General features: G+C 37.8%; 2 protein-coding genes and 1 long non-coding RNA gene across 3 annotated transcripts; 1 reads left to right on the top strand and 2 right to left on the bottom strand.

Moving 5' to 3' along the window:
- Positions 1 to 6,902: 6,902 nt before the first annotated feature.
- Positions 6,903 to 10,998, bottom strand: LOC137715010 (probable leucine-rich repeat receptor-like serine/threonine-protein kinase At3g14840). The gene is made up of 9 exons (XM_068454210.1): positions 10,588 to 10,998; positions 10,483 to 10,506; positions 10,288 to 10,325; positions 9,324 to 10,009; positions 8,527 to 8,694; positions 8,125 to 8,243; positions 7,814 to 8,024; positions 7,451 to 7,688; positions 6,903 to 7,188 (listed from the first exon to the last, which is right to left on the bottom strand). The coding sequence occupies exons 4-9, from the start codon at positions 9,517 to 9,519 to the stop codon at positions 7,029 to 7,031; spliced, it is 1,092 nt and encodes a 363-aa protein (XP_068310311.1). The 5' UTR covers positions 9,520 to 10,009; positions 10,288 to 10,325; positions 10,483 to 10,506; positions 10,588 to 10,998; the 3' UTR covers positions 6,903 to 7,028.
- An 81-nt stretch (positions 10,999 to 11,079) lies between these two features.
- LOC137715012 (uncharacterized) lies at positions 11,080 to 22,735 on the top strand. Its single transcript, XR_011065501.1, has 3 exons — positions 11,080 to 11,531; positions 21,602 to 21,684; positions 21,797 to 22,735. It is a non-coding gene; the product is annotated as an uncharacterized lncRNA (long non-coding RNA).
- On the bottom strand, positions 11,524 to 14,706 carry LOC137715011 (probable LRR receptor-like serine/threonine-protein kinase At1g53420). Its single transcript, XM_068454211.1, has 10 exons — positions 14,542 to 14,706; positions 14,370 to 14,438; positions 14,085 to 14,156; positions 13,926 to 13,997; positions 13,718 to 13,789; positions 13,534 to 13,605; positions 13,245 to 13,316; positions 13,089 to 13,160; positions 12,932 to 13,003; positions 11,524 to 12,193 (listed from the first exon to the last, which is right to left on the bottom strand). The coding sequence occupies exons 1-10, from the start codon at positions 14,568 to 14,570 to the stop codon at positions 12,118 to 12,120; spliced, it is 678 nt and encodes a 225-aa protein (XP_068310312.1). The 5' UTR covers positions 14,571 to 14,706; the 3' UTR covers positions 11,524 to 12,117.
- Positions 22,736 to 23,916: the final 1,181 nt, after the last annotated feature.

The raw sequence follows: 23,916 nt of genomic DNA, 5'->3' as shown, positions 1-23,916 counted from the left end.
TCCCCTTTACCTTTAACCATCTAAATCTACTACCTCATGCCTTCCGAAGACTACTGATACTGCATAACAAGTACCAAAGCACATTGTTTTGTAGCTACTTTTGTCTGAGCACGAAAACATTCAATTATCAGCGATGCCAAAGTTTAACTGACAAGTAAAATTACAAAGAGTTCAATACACGTGTGACAAAAGTTTAGTTTTAAATTATGTCGTTGTAATGCAATCTTATCATGGACACAATGACTAAATATTTCAGTTTCTATGCTAAAGCACGTTGATCCAATATTGCAGTTATAAAATAAGAAAATCAGTTTTATCAAAATTACAAGAACTAAAAAGACAAGTTCATGGAAACCGTTGATTTCACACTTAACAATTATTATGCTGGAAACTTCTTTAATTCTTATTTCACCAATATTTATAAACTCTTAAACAAAATAACTATCCTTCTTTCAAAAATAATATGTTGATAATCATCAATCAAACAGTTTCCTAATTTCTCTTATTTATGTTCTCTCTGTAGTTCGAATCAGGATTGATTGGATAAAGATCATGACCAGACGCATATGAAATAGTCCTTGGCTCTTCAATTGACTCGGTTTGTATCTGGCTCTCACCTGCACTCCCTTCTAAATAGGATTGAAAATGGTTCCTCATTGCATCGATCTCATTACTTGAGGGATTTGGATCTGAGACTACCTCCTGAACAGCAACCCTGCCTTCAAGCATGCTCACAACTGAAGACATAGTAGGCCTAACTGCTGAAGTGACACTAGAGCAAAGGAGAGCCACGTTGATTGTAACTATCATTTCTTTTTTGTTGAAGTTTGAACCCAACCGTGGATCCACTAGATCCAACAAATTCCCTTGCGCTTTAAGAAGAGTTGCCTGCAAACATGAAAGAACCTTTATTGATTCGAGAACTTTGACATATATAAGCTATATATAGTAAAGTGTTGAAAAGTCTCATGGGCAATGAATGCCCACAGTTCCATTTGTAGAAAATGAAAGTGGAATATGAATTGTGCTGTCAGAAGACGCGTTACAAATTTCAACATGCAGTTAATGCATCAGTATGAAGTTGCTCTATAAATAGAGCACTCCATATGTTTTCATGTAACAAAAAAGATAAGAGCAGAAAAGAAAGAGAGGAAGAGGAGAGGAGAGAATATATAGAGTTATCTTTGTACTCCTATTATTCCAAATTATAATGAAAGCATCACTGCTGCCCGATGACGTACTCCAGTCACACTGACTGTAGAGGAACCTCGTAAATTTTGTGTCTTATTTTATTTATTCCACTGCACACACACCGTCAATTTTACAACACGTTATCAGCACGAAAAGCTCTCATGTCAGTGGAAAGCACAACGCCATAAATCCGGTGAAGCACTATCCACCTCTCACTTCAGTCATCTAAAATCTCACAGAATAAAAGGTATGTCCATTTTTCGTCTCTCCCACTGCGCCAGAAGCGCCCCACCGAATTCCGGTGAAAAATTGAAATTTACGACCTGAAGTCGTCACGAGATGAGAAAACTCGTACTTGACAACTGGTTTCCAGAGATCCAGAAGAATCTCATCAGACTTGGAAACCCAGATCACGTTGTTTTCGACGGATCTTGAGAACTCCCATGAATACTTGGTTGTTTGAGATGGTGATGGCAATAATGAATCCACACAGGCCTCCCTCTCTTGTGCCTTCGTCAACCCCACTGTCATCTATGTCTCTGTAGGGAGGTTCTTGCTTAACGATGCCATGTTCCCTGGGTCATGCAAGAACCACGCCAGTCTCTGGTAGCCTTTTGGATTGAATTGATTTTTGGGAAACCTCCATAACTACCCAGCTTGCCTTGTGTTTCGAGACTGGCAGAGACAGAGAAGGAAGAAAAATAATAGAAAAAGGGGGATGGAATGGCAAGGCACATGTGAAGAAGAAAAAAAAGAAGATGTTGACTGCAACATAAGAAAAAAAAATATATATAAAAAGGATTTGAATGGTGCATGGCACCATTTGGTCAACATAACATAAATAGGTTTCTGTTGGTGCATAGCACCATGTTGCAGGTTTGAATAAGTGCTGACAAAAGAAAGAAAAATAATAAATAAAAGGAGGTATGATACTTTTTGTTATTTATGTGAATTGGTGTTGGTTTAAAACCCTTTCACAAGTTCTATTTCCTTTAAAGCAATTTATTTATCATGGACGGTTTTACCGCCTACTGCTTTAAGTTTTGATTTATGTGAATGGTGCTAAATTAAAGCCATTGTCACAAACTTTATTTACTTAAATGCAATTTATTCATTATGGCTGGAATTACCGTCTATTGCTTTAATTTATTTATTGTACTTCTTTTTGTTACGATGAGTACATACTGGACCCGAAGTTCCTTGATCAGATCAGAACCTGCAGTTTCTTGATCCTCATCAAATAAAAATGATTGGACCTGAAGTTCCATCAAACAAAAGGATCAGGACATGAAGTTCCTTGATAAGTACCTTAAGTTTGAAGTGCCGCAGTGCCTCAACTTAATTGCAATAAAAGTCATAAGAGTCTCAGTCTGCAGACTATTAAATAAGGACCAGAAGTTCCTTATGTCCATACTCAAAAATGGTTTAGCAGAAGCATTTATTAAGCGGATGAAATTGATTACCCGCGTTCTGCTGATGAAAATAAAATTGCCAGTTTTTACATGGGTACATGTCATTTTACATGATACATTATTGATTTGGTTGAGACCTGTTGACAACCATCAATACTTCTTAGTACAACTCGTGTTTGGGAACCAGCCAAACATTATACATTTACGAGTTTTTGGTTGTGTTATCTATGTGCCTATTGCACTGCCACAACATACTGAAATGAAGCATCATTGCGGATTAGGCATTGATGTTGGACATCATCTATCATTCAATATTTAAAACCCTTGACTGGGGATATATTTACCGCGTGGTTTGCGGACTGTCATTTTGATAAGACAATTTTCCCGCCGTTAGGGGAAGAAAATAACTTCGTTTCAGAAGAACGATGAACAAATATCATTCCAGAAGAATGATAAGAAAAAACCGTTCCAGAAGAACGAAGAGAATTTGTCTTATTTTGATTCATGAAGCAATCAATATACAAACGAAGTGAGAATAATTGAATGATGCATTTAATGATGAAACGAAAGTGATAAAATCACATATGCTTGCTGCAAATGTGCCTACAAGAATTAATGTCCCTGTTGGACAAAATAATATGGCAGCAAATGATTTATCTGTTGCACGCCTGAAGCGTGGCAGACCCTCAGACTCAAAAGGTTCAGTCCTTCGAAAGAAGAAGAATATGGCACTACTGAACTATTGCATAACTATCGCATGTCAGACGCATGACAGTTGTTGCAAGGATACTTGTCCCGAAAAGGTCAATCCGCGGACATGGGAATATTGATGTCTCATGCATGAAGCATGATAGACGTATAGGTTCCAATGACTCAACTCCCGAAGTGGAGATTAAAATCCAAGCTCTATAACGCTCAAAAGGAGGTTATGATCCGCATTCTCTAAATTATGACTATCCTGGAAGAGATAGTGTAATGCCCTTGAAGAGGCAATGGATATCCCAAAAGAAATGAAAAACTTTTATGCATGCGCATGCACATGAGAATGTGGGATCACAGATTGATGATAACCAATGGTAATTTTGGTTTTTACCAGTAGCTACTAAATTCATCAATGAGCTGTGGTGATATTGAGTCCCGTTTTTTTTCCATCAACAAAATTATGGGCTAAAAATGGATAAAGGCAAATCCATTATAATTTTGTAAGAACGTGGAAAAATAGACCTATATACTTGGATACAATACAAATAGCCAAAAGATGTTGAACATAGAAGGTTACATATGGGCATTTGTAATACCGTGAAATACACTCATATGATAAGACACAGGGTTGGAAACGAGTTCATATGAATGAAGAATTATATATGAAGGGTTATGAGTCGCCCACATAATATCTCCATAAATAAATCCCTCAAATATACATGGAAGCAAATTGCTCTGTATAAATTCTAAAGGAAAATGTGTCATGAAATGTAGAAAATCCCTGAAGGATTCAAATTGCTTGAAGAAAGCCCCGGAAGGGTAAAACATGAAATATGTACTCAATACCAATGGATGATATAAATTGCCTTAGTAAATACTTCCATTATGGTATTGTTGCAACATACTAAAATCTCTTGCAAGAGTTGATGATATTAAATTGGAACTCCTGAAGAGTCAAGAAAGATTATAAAGTGTTGAGAGAAATATTGTCTCGAACTGCAGAATCGAACAATATGCCAACACGAATCTTATCCATGATGTTTATGACATTAAAAAATCATATGGATTAAAGATTATGAGTTGAATACTCAAATGATTTAGATACTGAGAATAATCATTTATCTTCGCGAGGGGTAAAGATAAATTGATATTTGGTCCAGAAGTACCACATCTTAGTGAAGTATTTGCTTTATTGTATTTAACACAATACACTGAATGAAATAAAGCTTATATATTAATATCTCCGAGAAATTACATACACATGAGTTAAAACAAACAAACAGAAAGGAACCTTCACAAAGGTTACTCATGTGAAGCCTCAGTACTCGGAAGTACCCCAGAAGGGGAAGACACCAGAAGTTGATTATTTGGAGTCTCAATACTTGGTGAAACTCCAGACAGCTAAGACAATGGATGTCTTTGGAATAAAGACTCGAACCCCCGATTGTCATTTTGAGTCCGACCTTCGGATTCCAGTAGCTGGTCGAGCTTTCTTTTCATGCTCGTAGAGTAATTATTTGCAAGCATGTGTAACACTTTATTCTCATGCTTAAGCCCTCTAATCTCTTGTTTAAGACTTGCCACCTCAGCCATTAATGATTCAACTTGGTGAGTTCGAGCAAGTAAGCGCTGACCCATATTGGATACAGAGCCCGCACATTGAACACTGAGAGCCAATGAGTCTTGAACGGCCGCCTCATCAGACCGGTTTGAAAGGATTCTGTTGTCCTTTGGAGTGAGAAGATTCCTGGCTACCACTGTAGCAGTTATGTTATCCTTCATCACAGAGTCCCCAACCGTAAGAGGACCATTAGAAGATGAGAAGGACGGGCGCCATATGTTATCCTGACGCTGCTCGTCTGTATCAATCCTGAGACTCAAATCTAAGCAAATGTTAGATGGGCAAGACATTTTCAGAAATGATGAAGGAAGTCAGATAAAATCTCAGAAGTGCAAGAAAGGGAAATTTCTGCAGGTAACAATTTTCTGAGTGTTTCTGAACAAAATTGATATCTCTATAAAAGGAGGGGCAACAGGACCACTTATTCAAAAATCGAAGAGACACCGATTTTCGAATTTCAAAAGCCGGATTTCCCTGCATGACTTCTGTCAACATTTCACAGACGCAATCTCAGCTCTTGGATATCACGTGCAACTTTGTCAAAGATCTCTGATAAAGTTGAAAACGCGTGAATCTTACTGTTCTAATTACACCACAGTTGCTGACAAGAGTAAAGACACAGCACTACTACCTGCTATTGGGAAATCCATATATATGTCAACCTCTGTCCTCCATGGCAAGGCAGAACTGAAAAATATCTAACTCTTCCTCATCTCCGAAAATGCATCTTTCACAAAGTATCTCGAAATACTCAGTTTTCTTCCTCTCTGAGAATACATCTACAAACAAGTCACACCAGAGTAAGAGTATCTCATATCATCAGGGACGAAAGCAAGAGTATCTCATATCATGCAATCTCCCTGTCCTTTCCTTTGTCCTTGTTCTTACCTGTCAAGACAAGGATAAAGAAAGCAATATGTCGGAACCTCCACTCAAACTTTCGCTGCCACCAAGAAGTGATGGTCCATTCAAATACAAGGTTTGCATCCCACTCCTGTATCAGAGGACAAATACTACACGAGAAGATGCCAAACCTGCATAAGGAAAATACCACTTCTGCAAAATGAGCAAGTAAGGCAAGTGAAAATGATACATTGAAGCATGTGGAGACAACCACAACAAACACATGTCAGTTCATCCCCGACAAAGTCTAAGATCACTTGTCACATGCAGCTCCTCATGGTCCAATTTCATTCAAGATCAAGCCTAGACGGCCTTTGAAGAAATCACAAGTCCGATTCAAGATCAAGTGTCCACCATCCTTGAATTAAATTCAGCTCCAGATAAAATGGTTAAATTCAGACATTAGGAGGAAGTCTAGCAGAAGGCCCTCCAACCCAGTTCAAGAACAAGCATGTGGAAAATTAACAACAAGTGAAACACCTTATTCGGCAACTATCACCGTTAAAAGACTAAAGCAGCAGGATGAATGATCAGCCTAAATAATTTGAAATCAGGGGGAGATACTCATCAAGGGGGAGCATCCAAAAATAGATCAAGATCTTAACGAGGCAACTCATGTTGATATGTGGGCATCCAAGGGGGAGTGTTGAAAAGTCTCATGGGCAATGAATGCCCACAGTTCCATTTGTAGAAAATGAAAGTGGAATATGAATTGTGCTGTCAGAAGACGCGTTACAAATTTCAACATGCAGTTAATGCATCAGTATGAAGTTGCTCTATAAATAGAGCACTCCATATGTTTTCATGTAACAAAAAAGATAAGAGCAGAAAAGAAAGAGAGGAAGAGGAGAGGAGAGAATATATAGAGTTATCTTTGTACTCCTATTATTCCAAATTATAATGAAAGCATCACTGCTGCCCGAGGACGTACTCCAGTCACACTGACTGTAGAGGAACCTCGTAAATTTTGTGTCTTATTTTATTTATTCCACTGCACACACACCGTCAATTTTACAACATAAAAGACACTAATAACCTTTTTTTGGTGTTATGGACAAAATAAATAGCAAATGAAGCAATAGTATGATGACCTGATTTTGGATAATCATTAAAACTTTTACCCGCGGAATACAAGTCGATTTCTATCTAGGGTTAATAGCATCAACAAAATTTGAAGTTCAATTAGGATGCAGTTAGATTCAAGTTAGCCAATCAAGAAGATAAAAGCATTCTGCCTTTGTTCGGTAACTTGTGTTGTTCCTCCCACTAACAATCTCCAATACAAGAATTCCAAAACTATAAACATCTGCTTTATCAGTCAAATAACCCCGCATTGCATATTCAGGTGCCATATAGCCACTGCAAAATTATGAAATCATTTCCCCCATATTTAGCTAAAAGAATTCTAAAATAATACCAAGCTTTAGAAAGCAGGGTTTTTATACTTTAATTGAAAGTTTAGCAACAATACAATAGCTATATGACAAATCTGGCCTTCAAGTTTATTTAACATCAAAGATCTTGGTTAAGTTGAAATTTTCGTGAGGTAGAAAACTTTCCGTTTGGTTAGGGACGAAAGAATCAAAACAAAAGTAAACAAAGTAAAAACATAGGCACTTACAAAGTTCCAGCAATACGAGTGCTAATGTGTGTATTATCTTCTTCATCAAGTTTGGCTAATCCAAAGTCAGATATTTTTGGGTTTAGATTTTTATCAAGCAACACATTAGTTGCCTTTATGTCTCTATGAACGACCTTCAATCTTGATTCCTCATGGAGGTGAGCCAGACCTCTCGCTATACCAATGCAGATCTTGTGCCTTGTTGGCCAATCCAACTTCAAATGACTTTCTCCTGCCCCTTCAATTTTTCAAATTAATCAAAATTAGCCATAACTAACAACATATATAATTTGTGTGCATAAGATTTATTATACCCATTTGCATGAACCAAATGAATTGTAGGCACACAAAAGCAATAGTTACCGAACAAAGCATGAGCAACGCTATTATTTTCTATGTACTCGTAGACAAGCAATAGTTGATTTCCTTCAATACAATATCCGTAGAGGCTAACAAGATGAGGGTGTTGCAAAGCAGAAATCATGCCTATCTCATTCACAAATTCACGATTCCCTTGCTTTGATTTGGAAGAAAGCTGCTTAACAGCAATCATGGTGCCATCTGCTAGAATACCCTACATTTGAGAAATTAACTTTAATTAGGATGACTATTATTAATCAAATTAAAAAATATGAAACAAATATATACATGAAATTATTGGTTCAGAAGAATACCTTATAAACGGAACCAAAACCACCTTCGCCAATCTTATTTGCTTTGTCAAAGTTGGTTGTGGCAGCTTTGAGTTGCTTGAATGTAAACTTACCAGTTTGCAGGTCCACACCCTTTAAATCTGTGTGAGAAGTAAACTCACATAAGAAATTGCGTCTAAAAGAACTTTCAGAATGATAGCATTTCTTATTCTTAATGTTCCGTGAGCACCGTGACTGATTCAAGACCTAGAATTTAACAAGTAAAGCTATTCGCTGCACACTTGCATCATGAGTTTCAACATAAACATATACTGTAGGAGCATCATGGGTTTCAACATAAACATGAACATATATAGCTTTAGGGTGTTTTTTGTTTCCTAATTTACTAAAAAGAAGAGACAAGTATAAGAACAGTGCAAATACCATCCTCCAATGTCTTTTGTTGTCCTAGGGAGCCTCTCCTCCAAAGAATACTAAGTATCACTAATATAATAAAGATTCCTCCGGCCACAATTCCAACCACTGCACCTACAGATACGCCATTTACACCAGGTGATATGCTATTTCCATTTTTTGTTGAGCTATTGTCGACTGCAAAAAGAAGACCATCTTTGTAAGATAGTAAATGTAAATGTATAGATAAGAAAGTGCATTATCCAAACAGCTACCCAATGCACAAAGAAACAAAAGATTCAACTATTTGGCAGAACTCAAACACAAGTGGATCGTAAATGACATAATTCTGCTGTCATTTTTTATGGCTCCTTCAGTGAAAAGGATAAGTTCCTGTAACTACTTAAAATACCCTCAAGGTTGAATTTTGTTGCATTTTTGTGATAGGAAAGTTGAACAGAGAAGATTCCTTCAAACTCTTGACTCAAACAAGGAAAAGAAACAGAAGAAGAAAGGAAGAACCCTGCTAAACTAGAGTCGGATTTCTCTTTTTTAATTTATTTACCTTTTTCTTATACAATGATATATCTACAAGGGTGGGCAATAAATCGGTTGTGAACTCACCATTCAGGAGATCCGTACCCAAGACCTCTCACTTACATGTGAAGAGGAATATCACTAGACCATAGTATTAAGTGACAACTAACTAGATTCGGATCTCTTATAAATTGTGTTGAAATATTAATGCCTAAAATGATATTTGATGCGCTGAAAACTCCCAGCGGTGGACAAATATCAGTAAGAAGTTCAGAGCGGTGTAAACTTACCTGCAGGTTCCACCGAAATAGCTGATATAAGAGGACCATAGACTCCTCTAACAGGGATGCCTGTCGTCCCTTTGCCAGCCCAATTGAAATGGATCTTCAAGGTATGATTAGTTACATTCGCGGTAAAATTTCGTATGACTACATTACCAAACACACTAGCGTCATCCATAATATTGAAATTCTGCAGTACTGGCATATCCTGCAACGTTACGAATTTAGTTACCTAACATTTCATAATTGTCAAAGTAAAAATTTGAACTGACCAAAATTAAACAATCAAAATACAATGATAGTGTAGCTTTCTACCTGAATGTAAATATCAAATACTCGCCTTCCCAGGCTTTCATATGTGTATCCGTTTCTAAACATTAACTCTGCAAAATGGAGTTTTACGGTGTATATTCCATTTTGCAGACAAAACCCAAAGTAAGTTAGAGAGATGGGAGAAAGCCGTGCGTTCATTTACAGTTGGGGATCGGCCATAGAGAGTCTAGTTTCATTAGTCCATATAAAGGTGTCTGTAATACGGCTATCATCAGGGAAGTAACCGGTGCTGCTTAATGCCCAGTTTGTTCTGCTCTGGTAAAATGATGAAGGTCCAGTTGAAAATGTGTCATCCTCATATCTTTTATTTTCAATGGTTACTTCTTTACCACCACAATTAATATGAAAGGAGGAGTACATAGCTACAAAAAAAAAAAAAAAAAAAAAAAAGAAAAAAAAAGGTAAACAGAGATTAGCAGCCACTGAAGCAACTTCTGAACTCAAAAGAATGGCAACATTTATAATTCCCTTTTGCATGGGAATGTTCGGAAGAACGATGAATGAATGCAAAGCTGCTTGTGGTTGTGGGTCATAAGATAAAAATAACAGAGTATGGCCTTACAAGTGATCTCCCACTCCCCCAAACAAAAGAACATCAGAACAAATATATCTTGCAGCAACATGTGGGATCCCAACTTACTTTTTGGACATTTTGCAGCTGTGGAACATGAAACTCCTCTGCTCATAGAATAATGCAGGGTCCATAAAAAAAGGTCAGCAAGATAACATCATAAATGTGAATACGTTACAAAACAAAAAAACTAAGAAATACACAGTTGGAATGCCAATTAAATTTATAGATGAATGCTTTGTCGAGGATTAATTTGAAACTTACGAACTATTGCTGTCAAACAAGTTCCTGTAGAATCACAAGTTGAAAAGTTAAGCTTGTTCCACCAGACATAAACAACAAAACTCAAGCTAATGAAGAAATTCTTACAAGCCCCTTGATTGACAACTTGTGTTCCCTATGGTGAGGTTGTTAAATGAAAGATCACTGCGCAAAAACGGCTACGATGTAAACTAATTTATAGATTTGATATGCGAATAGAAATAGCTTACTAAGTAATTAAAGAGTAGGAAATAAGATGGATTGACCGCCGTTTTTTATATCAATTCGAGTATTAGATAGCATAAATTTCTAACTGTAGACGTCGTAAATACCTTACTAAGTTATTAGAGGGAAGCATTTGAAAGCGAAGCTTACATATTGCCCATCCGCCAAGCAGGCATGGGTCCGGTCACATAAAATTCCATACTACGTAACTAAAGAGTAGCATTTGGAAGAGAAGCTTACACGATGTTTTTCGGCCAAGTAGGCACGGGTCCAGTCAACAAGTTTCCAGTTAAGGATCTAGACATAATGAACATAGAAAAAATCTTTCCGTTAAAAATTATGAAATTATGAGATTTTAATAAAATCTTTCTGTGCTGATAAAAATTACTTTAGTCTAAAGAAGAGGGAGAAATTGCAGTGTACAAATAAATAGTGACTTGAGCCGAATTTCACTTTATTCACAAAACTGCCACCGCCTCTTCACTGCCGTTCAGATTGGAAATTTCAATTTATTTACGAAATTGCCACCGCTTTGCACAGTGGAAGGGAGCCCACGCGTCAATCATCGTGGATTGCTCTGCTTCGACTACTTTTCCGTCCGTTTCCATCCCCTTTTCATTCCCTCTTTTCCTCTCCCGACTCTCTCTCTGTAACCATCCATCAAATCCTCCCATCCCTCCCTTTTCTCACTCTGTAATTTCCGTCAAATCCCCCGCCGATTCCCTCTCTCGCCATTCTTAGTCTCGCCAGCAATCTCGCGAGATTAAGGCTGCACACGAGCGGATCCAAAGATCAAACCTGTGATCTTCAAGTCGACACACCCAGAGGTAAAAATTTCTCATTCTCTCTCTTCGATTTCATATATGTTGTTAGATTAAAAGGGAAAATGTGAGAACTAACTCAAGCAAATGTTCTGGATGTAAGCTAAAAGATCAATTTAACTTTTAGGAGTTAACTGTTGAGATATATTATGACTAACAAATTTACCAATATCATCTCATGTCAATTTTGGTGTTGTTTTCAGTACTTTTCGTGACCATATTTGAATCAAAATCCGACTTGGTCTAACTAAAATCAAGATGAATATGCGAGTCAGTTCAATGGCAGTGGTTAATCAGTTTTCTCAGTTTGTTAGTTTTCATTATGACCATCTAGTGTCAGTTATTCGCTCGAGTATTAACATTTTGTTCTAGCTTAACCTGTGAGTCCTTAATTATAGTAAGCGTGATTAGTAACGCTTCCAGCTCGTCAGACTGCAGTGTGGCAAAACCCTCTGCCTGAATTTTGTGCAAGTCAAATTGTTATTAAATAAACTTCCAGCTTGTCGGGCTGGGGTGTAACAAAAGTACAAAACCATGAAGAATGTCTGCGTGAATTTCGTGTGATAAAGACTAGATTGGTCATTCAAATTGCTTACATATAATCCGCATTTGCTAGACTAGCGAAGCTGCTTGGAATTTCTCCGGTCAGCTTATTATAGCTGAGGTCTCTGCACAAACAAATTGCAAATGCAGTTTAGATATGCTCTCCGAGAGGGAAATGCCATCCAAAAGCTGTTCTTTTAGACCATCTCCAACCCATGGGATAAAACTTAAAATGTAAGCTTTAAATTAAAAATAAGATTGGACGGCTGAAAATTAAATCTAACGTTTAAAATAATTTAAATCAAATTTCACTTGAAACATTATAAATACCTATGTATTTGTATGATAACTTATCATAATTTGAATATTTTAAAATTAAATTGTTCATAAAAATAAATTAGGATAATACACGTAAATTTTTTTTTTTTTTTTTTTTTTTTTAAAGTTACCGAAAATAAAAAATTAGGCTAAAGTCATTATTTAATAATCTCGGGCTAAAATTGGAGGAGAAAAGTAGTTTTTGGGTTATGGAGTCTTGCTCTCCTTAAGGTCATTATTTTAAGTTGTCAAATATTTTAAGCCTTTGGATCTAAATTAACATAATCTTGTGGCTAATATATATTTAATCCTTACATGTTCTCAAAACAAGGATCTTCGGAGAGCAGAATTGTTGGGTAATGACTTAAAATTTTTTGGCTTTATCCCTAAGATTTGGAGATGGTATTATAAATACAGAAACATAAAGTCCATCCAACATCGTCCAAGTCATTTTAATAATCTCTTAGTCAGTATAATAACATCTGGAAGAATTTTTTTTTTTATCTGAAGACGGTAAAAATAGGGACAGAGACGTTTCTACTTACAAAGTTTTCAATTTAGGCATTTGCCCGAGATATGGAGGTAGCTCTCCGATAATATTGCAACTCCTCAACATCCTGTAACAGAAACACCAAAACTTTGAGGTTGCAAAAAGATTTCATATACGGACAAAAATTGTGTTTCATGGAAGCCTTAACTCACAGTGTCCTCATGTTTTTCATATTATGGAGCGGAGGGAAGGGTAATTCAGGTCCAATCAAGTCAGTAATTCTCCTGCATGTCAAAATTGAGCTATGAACAGAAACTACTATATTGCTAATTGTTCTGTACTTATAAACAGATATGAGATATACTAACAAGTCAGTTAAGCTTGTCAAAAGAGAGATGCCGGAAGGAATTGGCCCCATCAAACCACTACCCTGAATCGCACTGTTTTAACAAGTCATAACATTTGAATTAGCGATGATATTGAGAATCAAGTAGCAGAAAAGATGACATCCAAAAGGAAAGGGAATTGTTATTGGCACTCCAAAAATCTCATTCTATACTCCAAACTTTCTATATTTGAAAAGAAAAATACACTTGTGAGGAGTGTAGAATGAGATTTTTGGATTGCCAGTAACACTTCCCAAAGGAAAACACTCACAGTTTTTCAAGATTTGTCCACTTCTCAATAAAATCAGGTATCTGCCCAGAAAAGTTACAGTCATTGATCCGACTGCATAATGATTCGCAAAAGGGAAATAGTACCAATTAGTCTCAGAATTCAGAAAAAATTTAAGTTGGGTGCTTAGGAAATCTTCAAGAACAAAAGAACAACAGAAGCTTACAAGTCCTTTAATGTGGTAAGGTTTGCAAATGAATCTGGCAAATACCCAGTGAACTTGTTTGAAGAAAGAAGCCTAACAATAAAACAGATATAACAATTAGGAAGTGGATGATTTACTGGTGAAAAATACAGCATCTGTCTGCAGAGAAGCAAATCCAAACAAACCAAAATATTTTAATCACAGTAAAATTTGAATAAGACAATCTTACATTCTTTCCATGTGTGGGAAATTCCCAAGCTCCTCAGGGAGAGCTCCAGAGAGAGAATTGGAACTGAGGTCCCTACACAAAACAAAATCAATTCCATTGATCCATTGATTTTGAAAGATCCCTAAGGATATCCATAAAAAATGTGTAATCATCACTCACAAACTCTTCAGGGTGGTGATGTTTGCAAACTCTACTGGGATAGGACCTGTCAAACGATTTCCAATAAGGGAGCTGCAACACAACTCGTATGTCACAATTAGATTCAGTTTTTATGATTCAAATGGCTCATGACCACTGAAGGGACACAAATATGAAGTAGGAACAACGCCCATGGAATAGCTTCATAGCTTAAGAAATAAATGGCTGAAGAAAACTGAAAAAAAAAATATTCTAATACAATGAGAATATCACATATGCATAGATGCAGAGCGAGAAAGATAGTACATGTTGACAAGTCGAAGGGAGCTCCATTCTGGAGGGATGGTACCACTCAGGTAGTTCCGGGTGAGGTCGCTGAAGAAGAATGAAAGAAATTAGCCATTGTCTCATTGGAAACAGACATACAGGCAACTTAGATGTGAAAGAACAGATCATTTGCATGACTCCAAATTCTTACATTTCTTGCAGATATTTGAGCCTGACCATTTCTCGTGGGAGTGTTCCTGGCAAATCCTGGGTTTGCCAAATTCTGCTTGAACACAAATTAACAAAGAACCGTTACCGTGACTAAAAGGAAAAGAAAGCACCAAAATACCAAGGGAAAAGGATGAATGGTGAATGTCCCTAGAAAGAATACAACTTGTATAATTACACACAGTTAGGTGTGCTTCTGGTTTTTGTTACTAATAACTATGTTGATAGTTTTCAAGGGAACAATGATGCTTGCATACAGCATAGAGCAGCAGTATGAGTTCTACACACTTTCCACTGCACTGCAAGTGTGCGTGGCAGAGATTATTTCTGCATTTTTAAAACTGCATCAAACAGCTGCATAGAATTGGGATGCGACACTTCCAAATGAACCGGTTGCTAGTTCATAAAATATTTTTAGAAATTTAGATAGAGGAATCTGGAAAACACTATAAATTTCGGGCACAAATGAACAAGAAGGGGTTCTGAGAATTTTTTTTCTAGAATGGATTTGAAAAAGAAAGTAGTTGTAATTGAATAACCGTTTGGAATTATTTGTCTTTTTGGCAACGTGATAGGACACTAAACTCATTTAAACTACACAAGGGGAATTCAAACACGGGACTTGGGGTGTAAGGGCGAAAACTTTTAACCAACTTAGCTTGTTAAGAATTGCTTCCGTAGAAGTTCATTTGGATGTATTCAATTATGATTTTAAGTAGTCCATAAAACTATGTGTGTATTCCTTAAAAATAGATTTCAAAGTATTTTAAAAAATTAAGGAATTTAATGGATTTAGAAGAATTTTAGTGTAATTTAGATGTTAAGAAATCAGGCATTGAAGGAATTCACATGGAGTCTATGAAACTCAACTAAAACTCCATCAAGCTCTATGAATTTTTAACTTTTTAAAACCTTCAAAATCTCAATTAAACACACCCCTAAAAATTTGGATGGGCTTAGAAGAATTTTATAGTGTTGCTGTGAACACGAAAAATTCCTGAAACAAGAAACAAGAATACGTGTACAAAATAATATTTTTGTGTTTAATGATTTTGGGGTTATGATCTCTCTCAAATTTGGTCCTCTGATTCTATCTTCGTAGGGTTTAGGTTTGTGGATGAGTTGTTGATCCAAAGGGCCGTCGGGGCTTGATCTAAGGATGAACAGTTGATGAACGGATCTTCAAGGGGCGTTGGGCTTGATCTTGAAGAATGAGTGTATGGGTTTGTTGAGGTTGTTGATCCAAAAGGCCGTTGGGGCTTGATCTTAGGATGAACAGATGATGAATGGATCTTCAAGGGGCGTTGGGCTTGATCTTGAAGAATGGGTGTATGGATTTCTTCAAGGGCTTTTGGGTTTGATCTTGAAGGTTGATGGATGAGCAGATCTTCAAGGGCTTTTGGGCTTAGTCTTGAAGAATGATTGGATGTGTGGATTTGTTGAGGTTGTTGATCTAAAGGGTCGTTGGGGCTTGATCTTAAGATGAACGGATGATGAATGATGAACACTTTCTTCAAGGGGCCGTCGGGGCTTGATCTTGAGTTGGTGGGAGTTCTTCAAGGGCCGTTGAGGCTTGATCTTGAAGGAGGATTTGACGAAGAACGAAGATGCTTTCTTGATCCTCCGGGATTTTCTTGAGAGCTTTAGAACTTTAAGGCTTCAAGGTTTTGGTCTCCCCTTGTGGGGAGTATTCTCTTCCATTTTGGGAGTAGAAAAATGTATTTGTGAATTGGTTCTCTATTCCTCTTGATGAAGAAGCCTATTTATAGGTTTTGAGAGTGAATCACCACCATTCATTTTTTTGGTGAAGTGAGTGGAGGTTGTAGGTGAAGTAAGTGGAGGTTGTAGGTGAAGTAAGTGTGTGAGGTTGGTGAAGTAAATAAATGTCGTAATTTTAATACATTGGTTAACATTTATTTTACTGAAATTTTGATGTCTACAAATGCCCCCACTTCAAGGCGCGTCGTAGACATGTGCTTGTCACGTGTAGAAGATGCGTTTTGAAGTCCCTTAATGTAGATGTCAACCTAAGGGCTGTCGAGGCTTGATCTTGAATTGGGCTGAAAATTTCTTCAAGGGCTATCGAGGCTTGATCTTGAGTTCGACTGGAAGATTTTCTGGTTTCCTCCAATCGTTGATTGTCCACAGGTTTAATCTTGAACTGGGCTGGAGGATTCTTTTGGTCTCCCCCGAAGGTCTGAACTTAACTCCTTTTATCTGGAGTTGAATTTGATTCAAGGGTGGTGAACACTTGATTTTGAATCGGACTTGTGATTTCTTCAAGGGCCATCGAGGCTTGATCTTGAGTTCGACTGGAAGATTTTCTGGTTTCCTCCAATCGTTGATTTTCCACAGGCTTAATCTTGAACTGGGCTGGAGGATTCTTTTGGTCTCCCCCGAAGGTCTGAACTTACTCCTTTTATCTGGAGTTGAATTTGATTCAAGGGTGGTGAACACTTGATTTTGAATCGGACTTGTGATTTCTTCAAGGGCCATCGATGCTTGATCTTGAGTTCGACTGGAAGATTTTCTGGTTTCTTCCAATCGTTGATTTTCCACAGGCTTAATCTTGAACTGGGCTGGAGGATTCTTTTGGTCTCCCCCGAAGGTCTGAACTTACTCCTTTTATCTGGAGTTGAATTTGATTCAAGGGTGGTGAACACTTGATTTTGAATCGGACTTGTGATTTCTTCAAGGGCCATCGAGGCTTGATCTTTGAATAATGGTTGTGCGGATTTTGTCAAGGGTCGTCGGGCTTGATCTTGAAGGTTGATGGATGTGCGGATCTTCAAAGGGCTTTTGGGCTTGATCTTGAAGAATAGTTGGATGTGTGAATTTTTTGATGTTGTTGATCCAAAGGGCCATTGGGGCTTGATCTTGGGATGAACGGATGATGAACGATGAACACTTTCTTCAAGGGCCGTCGGGGCTTGATCTTGAAGAATGGTTGTGCGGATTTCTTTAAGGGCTTTTGGGCTTGATCTTGAAGAACGGTTGGAAGTTTCTTCAAGGGCCTTTGGGGGCTTGATCTTGAAGTTTGATGGAAGTTTCTCCAAAGTGTTTGTGTTTTTGTTGATGATGTGACTGTACTTGAAGTTTTGAAGTTTCAAGTTGCCTACGTACCCTTGGTTGAGGAGGGATCAAGTCATGACGTAGTTCAAATGAATGATGGTTTTTTTTTTTTTTTTTTTTTTTTTTTTTTTTTTTTTTTTTTTTTTTTTTTTGGGATTTTAATGGTGATTTTGGTGATGATTTTGCCGTACACAGTTTATGCTTTTGCGGGCCAGGAGCGTTTGGTTGTCACCTTTTAGGCTCGTGCGAACGAGGAGCTTTTGGTGCCGTTTGCAGTTTCAGCTCGTGCAAGCAAGGAGCTTTTGGTTATCGCCTTTTAGGCTCGTCCGGACGAGGAGCTTTTGGTGTCGTTTGCAGTTTCAACTCGTGCAGACAAGGAGCTTTTGGTGCCGTTTGCAGTTTCAGCTAATTCAGGCAAGGAGCGTTTGTTGCCGTTTGCAATTTCAGCTCGTGCAGGCAAGGAGCTTTTGGTGTCACCTTTTAGGCTCGTGCGAACGAGGAGCTTTTGGTGCCGTTTGCAGTTTCAGCTCGTGCAAGCAAGGAGCTTTTGGTGCCGTTTGTAGTTTCAGCTCGTGCAGGCAAGGAGCATTGGTTGTCACCTTTTAGGCTCGTGCGAACGAGGAGCATTTGGTGCCGTTTGCAGTTTCAACTCGTGCAGGCAAGGAGCATTGGTTGTCACCTTTTAGGCTCGTGCGAACGAGGAGCTTTTGGTGTCGTTTGCAGTTTCAACTCGTGCAGACAAAGAGCTTTTGGTGCCGTTTGCAGTTTCAGCTCATGCAGGCAAGGAGCGTTGGTTGTCACCTTTTAGGCTCGTGCGAACGAGGAGCATTTGGTGTCGTTTGCAGTTTCAACTCGTGCAGACAAGGAGCTTTTGGTGCCGTTTGCAGTTTCATCTCATGCAGGCAATGAGCGTTTGTTGTCACCTTTTAGGCTCGTGCGAACGAGGAGCTTTTGATGTCGTTTGCAGTTTCAACTCGTGCAGACAAGGAGCTTTTGGTGCCGTTTGCAGTTTCAGCTCATGCAGGCAATGAGCGTTGGTTGTCACCTTTTAGGCTCGTGCGAACGAGGAGCTTTTGGTTGTTGTGGATTTGTCAAGCGATCTGGGAGAGGCGTTCCTCGTAATCTTCATAGGAATGAGCCTTGACCGAGTAATTGAAGAAGTCTTCTGGGAAGAGGTCGCACATTGTGATGGGGATGGACGATCTTTGTGTCGAAATTTCATTATCTCCAACACTTTCACATTGTTCTGGAGGTTGACAAGAGCTGTTTTGCCCCCTTTTCGACTGATAAACTTGTGGACAAGATGGTTGCTGCTTGTCCAATTTCTTCGAAGCGATCTTTGAAATGCATTCCTCACAATCTTCATAGCAAGGAGCCTTGATCGAGAAATTGAATAAGTCTTCGAGGAAGAAAAGATCCCGCATGAACGATCTTTGTGTTGAAATTTTCTTATCTTCAACATTTTCACATTGCTTTGGAGGTTGGCGAAAGCTGCTTTCCCTCCTTTCTAATTAGTGCACTTGTGGAGAAGACATGTTTCTCGTGCAGTTTCTTCGGAGTGACATGAATCCATCCTTCAATTTCACTTGACTTGGAGCATGCCCCCAACAGTCGAGGTGAAGACTTTGAGTTGAAAGAGCCAGAAGTGACATCTTTCTTAGGGATTTCATCTTCAGTGCCGTTCTCTTGGGTTTGTTGGCATGAAGATTTGCCAGTGTGGACGATGATGCGCCTCCTTACCTTCAGTGGTCCTTTTGCGTCGACCTCTAGGATTGCTTGGCTCTTCATCCTTGAAGGAATCAAGCTTCGAATGTCGTCTTTTTCTGCTAACCCATCGAACTTTTCTTCCTTTGGTGTTGTCTTCCTCTTTCCAAAAGGCTTCTCATTATCTTCAAATCTTTCCGAAGCTGATCGTCGCAGAGGATAGATAGTTGTGTTGCTTTGTTTCTTAGGCTTTAACAACCTTTAAAAAACATAACTTTGGGATGTTGGCGCGTTAAGCCTTTTGAAGACAGAGGTTCGGTCTTAACTACCAATGCGATTAAGCATTGAAATTCTGGAGCTTGAATGACTCATCCTATCGAAGACCGACGTCCGAGGGGCGGGTTTAGGCTCTTTTTGGTCTTGTTCAATGCTCACGCTGATGTGTTGAGCGCTAGCTTTCTTCACTTTGCTTGAAATCTTCACGGGTGCATTTGGTGTGAAGCCAAGTCCGGCTTTGTTGTTGTCAACTCCGTAACCATGCTCCTTCAACTTCTTTTGAGTTTTGGTGAGGTTACGTTCTTTGTCATTGACAGTGTTTGAAACCTTCTTTCCAGCCGCATCAGAAGAAGCGAAGTCGTACCCGGCCTTTGACATGAGTTTGTAGGCGTTTGGGTCGAAACCTTCCTCGGTCTTCTTAGTTGGAAGAGAGCTTGGTTTCACTTTGACGCCATGCTGCGCCTCCAGACGGTTAATGAGTCTGGTGGTTTGCAAGTTTTTCTCCTCCGCAATCTTTATCAGCCTTGTAATTGTTTCCTTCATCTGAACCAGTTGTTTTTCAATGGAGGTAGTGCCGATGGTCATCACTTGTTCTTTGTTTGAAACCATGGAGTGTGCGTGAATATCTTGAACAGAGACAGAGATGAGAGGTAGAGATGATCCCACCTGGCTTGCCAAATTTGTGAACACAAAAAATTCTTGAAACAAGAAACAAGAATACGTGTACAAAATAATATTTTTGTGTTTAATGATTTTGGGGTTACGATCTCTCTCAAATTTGATCATCTGATTCTATCTTCGTAAGGTGTAGGTTTGTGGATGAGTTGTTGATCCAAAGGGTCGTCGGGGCTTGATCTAAGGATGAACAGTTGATGAACGGATCTTCAAGGGGCGTTGGGCTTGATCTTGAAGAATGGGTGTGTGGGTTTGTTGAGGTTGTTGATCCAAAGGGCCGTTGGGGCTTGATCTTAGGATGAACAGTTGATGAATGGATCTTCAAGGGGCGTTGGGCTTGATCTTGAAGAATGGGTGTATGGATTTCTTCAAGGGCTTTTGGGCTTGATCTTGAAGGTTGATGGATGAGCAGATCTTCAAGGGCTTTTGGGCTTAGTCTTGAAGAACGATTGGATGTGTGGATTTGTTGAGGTTGTTGATCCAAAGGGCCGTTGGGGCTTGATCTTAGGATGAACGGATGATGAATGATGAACACTTTCTTCAAGGGGCCGTCGGGGCTTGATCTTGAGTTGGTGGGAGTTCTTCAAGGGCCGTTGGGGCTTGATCTTGAAGGAGGATTTGACGAAAAATGAAGAGTGCTTTCTTGGTCCTCCGGGATTTTCTTGAGAGCTTTAGAACTTTAAGGCTTCAAGGTTTTGGTCCCCCCTTGTGGGGAGTATTCTCTTCCATTTTGGGAGTAGAGAAATGTATTTGTAAATTGATTCTCTATTCCTCTTGATGGAGAAGCCTATTTATAGGTTTTGAGAATGAATCACCACCATTCATTTTTTGGGTGAAGTGAGTGGAGGTTGTAGGTGAAGTAAGTGGAGGTTGTAGGTGAAGTGAGTGGAGGTTGTAGGTGAAGTAAGTGTGTGAGGTTGGTGAAGTAAATAAATGTTGTAATTTTAATACATTGGTTAACATTTATTTTACTGAAATTTCGATGTCTACAGTTACGCTTTAAAAAATCAGGCCTCTCTCCCTTTTTCTAGCAATAAAAAAAACTTGTGTATTACTTTTTTTCACTTTTCTTAAAAACTTGTGTTTACTTTCTTCCACAAACACAGGTGCATTCATGTATCTCTCTTTCAATCGTGCTCCATTTTTTCATGGATGAACCCTAAATCATAATTTTATAAAAATTGAAGATTATTCAATTAGTAAAAATGAAATACTGATTTCAATTAAGTTTAAATATTGATTGTTGAATTTTGTATGAATATATTGTTCAAAAAATCATTTTTTATATGTATGAACTTTTCATTAAATTGCACCAGGACTTCCAAAATATAAGAGATGTCCCCAAGCAGCGGCGATCAGAGATGCTGATCGACTCTCTGGTTTGCATATTTAATATACAGTAAGTAATTAATTATATGTTATGGGTTGTAAGAAAAGCATCGATGGGATATTTGTTTCTTGGGATTGCATATCAGCTTCTTCTAGATATTGTCTAATGGACTTTTCAGCAGACTTTTCTATCTCCGAGCGGAGCGGGTGTAAGATTCAAAGGCTGTCGAAGTCGCTCGATTAAGAAGGGCTTTCAATTTTGGGAAGGGTACGTGATGTCTCATCTGATGAAGTTAGGCCCATGTTCTTTGTAACCATCATTTAAAAAATTATCTTGAATTAGCAAATAAATATAAACACATGGACTAATTTGCCTAAACTGAAAACACATGAACTAATTTGGCTTAACTGAAAACATGGGAACTAAATCGATTGATTGGTTAAAAACATGGACCATTTAACATTTAAGCCTAAAATCTTCATTCGTAACTTATCCTTGCAAAACACTAAATAAGTTTGAAATCACTAAACATCTCCAAAGTAGATGTCAAAAAGTCCATATCAGCAAATAACAAAAAAAAAAAAAAAAAAAAAACAAGGACAATACTTATGTTTTCCAACTGAAATGTCAATTCTTATCTGACTTGACGTTGATTTGCAGCAAAGGTGGTTACTTTCAAATTTGACAACTTCAATTCCGTTACAATTGTTGACAATAAATAATGTAAAAAATAATAGTTTAAATTGAAATATCTGATAGAGAACAAAACTTTAAATACGATAAAAGTGTCACATAAGCTTTCAAATTTAAATTTTATGTTTAAAATTTGATCTCCTTTTGGGGATGCTTTAAGGTATATAATTTAATTTGACGACAAAAATATAAGGTGCTTCCAAAAAGTAGGAAATTGACCGGCATTTAATCTAGAATGCTACTAAAACCATCACATTTGCTTATTTTCCCACCAACCTTTTAATGAAAATACTAATTACATATTTATCCTTTTAGCAAAAGACTTTTAATTCCATATTTATATATTTGTTATAATTTAAATTAAACAAACTAAAAGAGAATAAAGAAAAACTAAAACTAACAAAAATAAAAATGAATCCATCATCTCCCAAATCATCCACGATGGCCCGACGACTATCAAGTCCCCAATCATCCGTCACCCTCCCCAGCCACAAACAGCACCCCATTCTCCCTTTTGTATTTGATGGGAGGTGGGAGGAGATTCTACCATTCTAGTGTGGGCGCTAGGGTAGTGGCAATTAAGGAAGCATGCCAGTTTTAATTTTTTTATGATGTGTGAAATTATATTGTAGATGTAGAAATATGACAATGACGTGGATCTATTAGCACTCTTAATCTAATGATTATATGATTTTTGATTTAGGTAATCATTTACATATAATTTGAGTAATCTTTTAAAAATATTCAGAGAGAGAGAGAGGCTTACATGCCGGTAACATGGCAGACAGTGGAGTCGTCAAAGGAGCAATTACAGGTGACGGCCCTCTGAAATCCTGCCGATTTATTAGTCCATGGAAGTTGGCTGCTGCATGGATCTACACTGTAAGCCCAGCTCGAATTCTCTAGTGTCTTTGCTATGTCAGCTAAAGCTTGCACTACAAAGAATAAAATGGAGCATATATATAGTCAAAATATACATATTTGTGCAATTAGTACTATAGATGTTACACCATATATATATATATATATATATATATATATATATATATATATATATAAAATCATATGCAAACAAGAAATGTGAATCATGAATCCAAACTGATATATTATTTTAAGTTTTTATCCATTAATAAGTTTACAAAGTTATAGGATGAAACAAATTAAGGTGATTAACAAGGAAGAACCAATTTTTTTTTAGTACAACAATATATTTTACCCTAAAGGGATGAGGGAATTCTGTTAAGCCACACAATAAGCAACCTAATTTGGTATTAAATTCGTATCTTGTGGCAACCTAAGTTGACATATAGTTAAATATATATTAAGGTTAAATGTACGACTTACCTTCATCTTGTGGCAATCGAGCAGCTCCGAAAGCAAGGGCTGCAAAGCAAACCACCAAAAGAGAATGAAGAAGAAGTCGAGGGAAGAACATTTTCATCATTATTTTCTTAGCAAACTTTGGCATCTGAAGAAGAAAATCAGATGGGTGTTTTAAAGGCAAAGCAAACAGAAAGATGGGACGGAGTACGTGGGAACTGCAAGGACTTCATGTTCTACCTAACTTGCCCTTGGAAAATAACACCGAAAAGTTCTTCCAAAAAAAAA

This window comes from Pyrus communis, chromosome 14 (assembly GCF_963583255.1).
Source record: "Pyrus communis chromosome 14, drPyrComm1.1, whole genome shotgun sequence".
Classification (NCBI taxonomy): domain Eukaryota; kingdom Viridiplantae; phylum Streptophyta; class Magnoliopsida; order Rosales; family Rosaceae; genus Pyrus; species Pyrus communis.
Note: the sequence above shows the minus strand (reverse complement) of the source record. Positions and strands in the feature narration are given on the sequence as shown.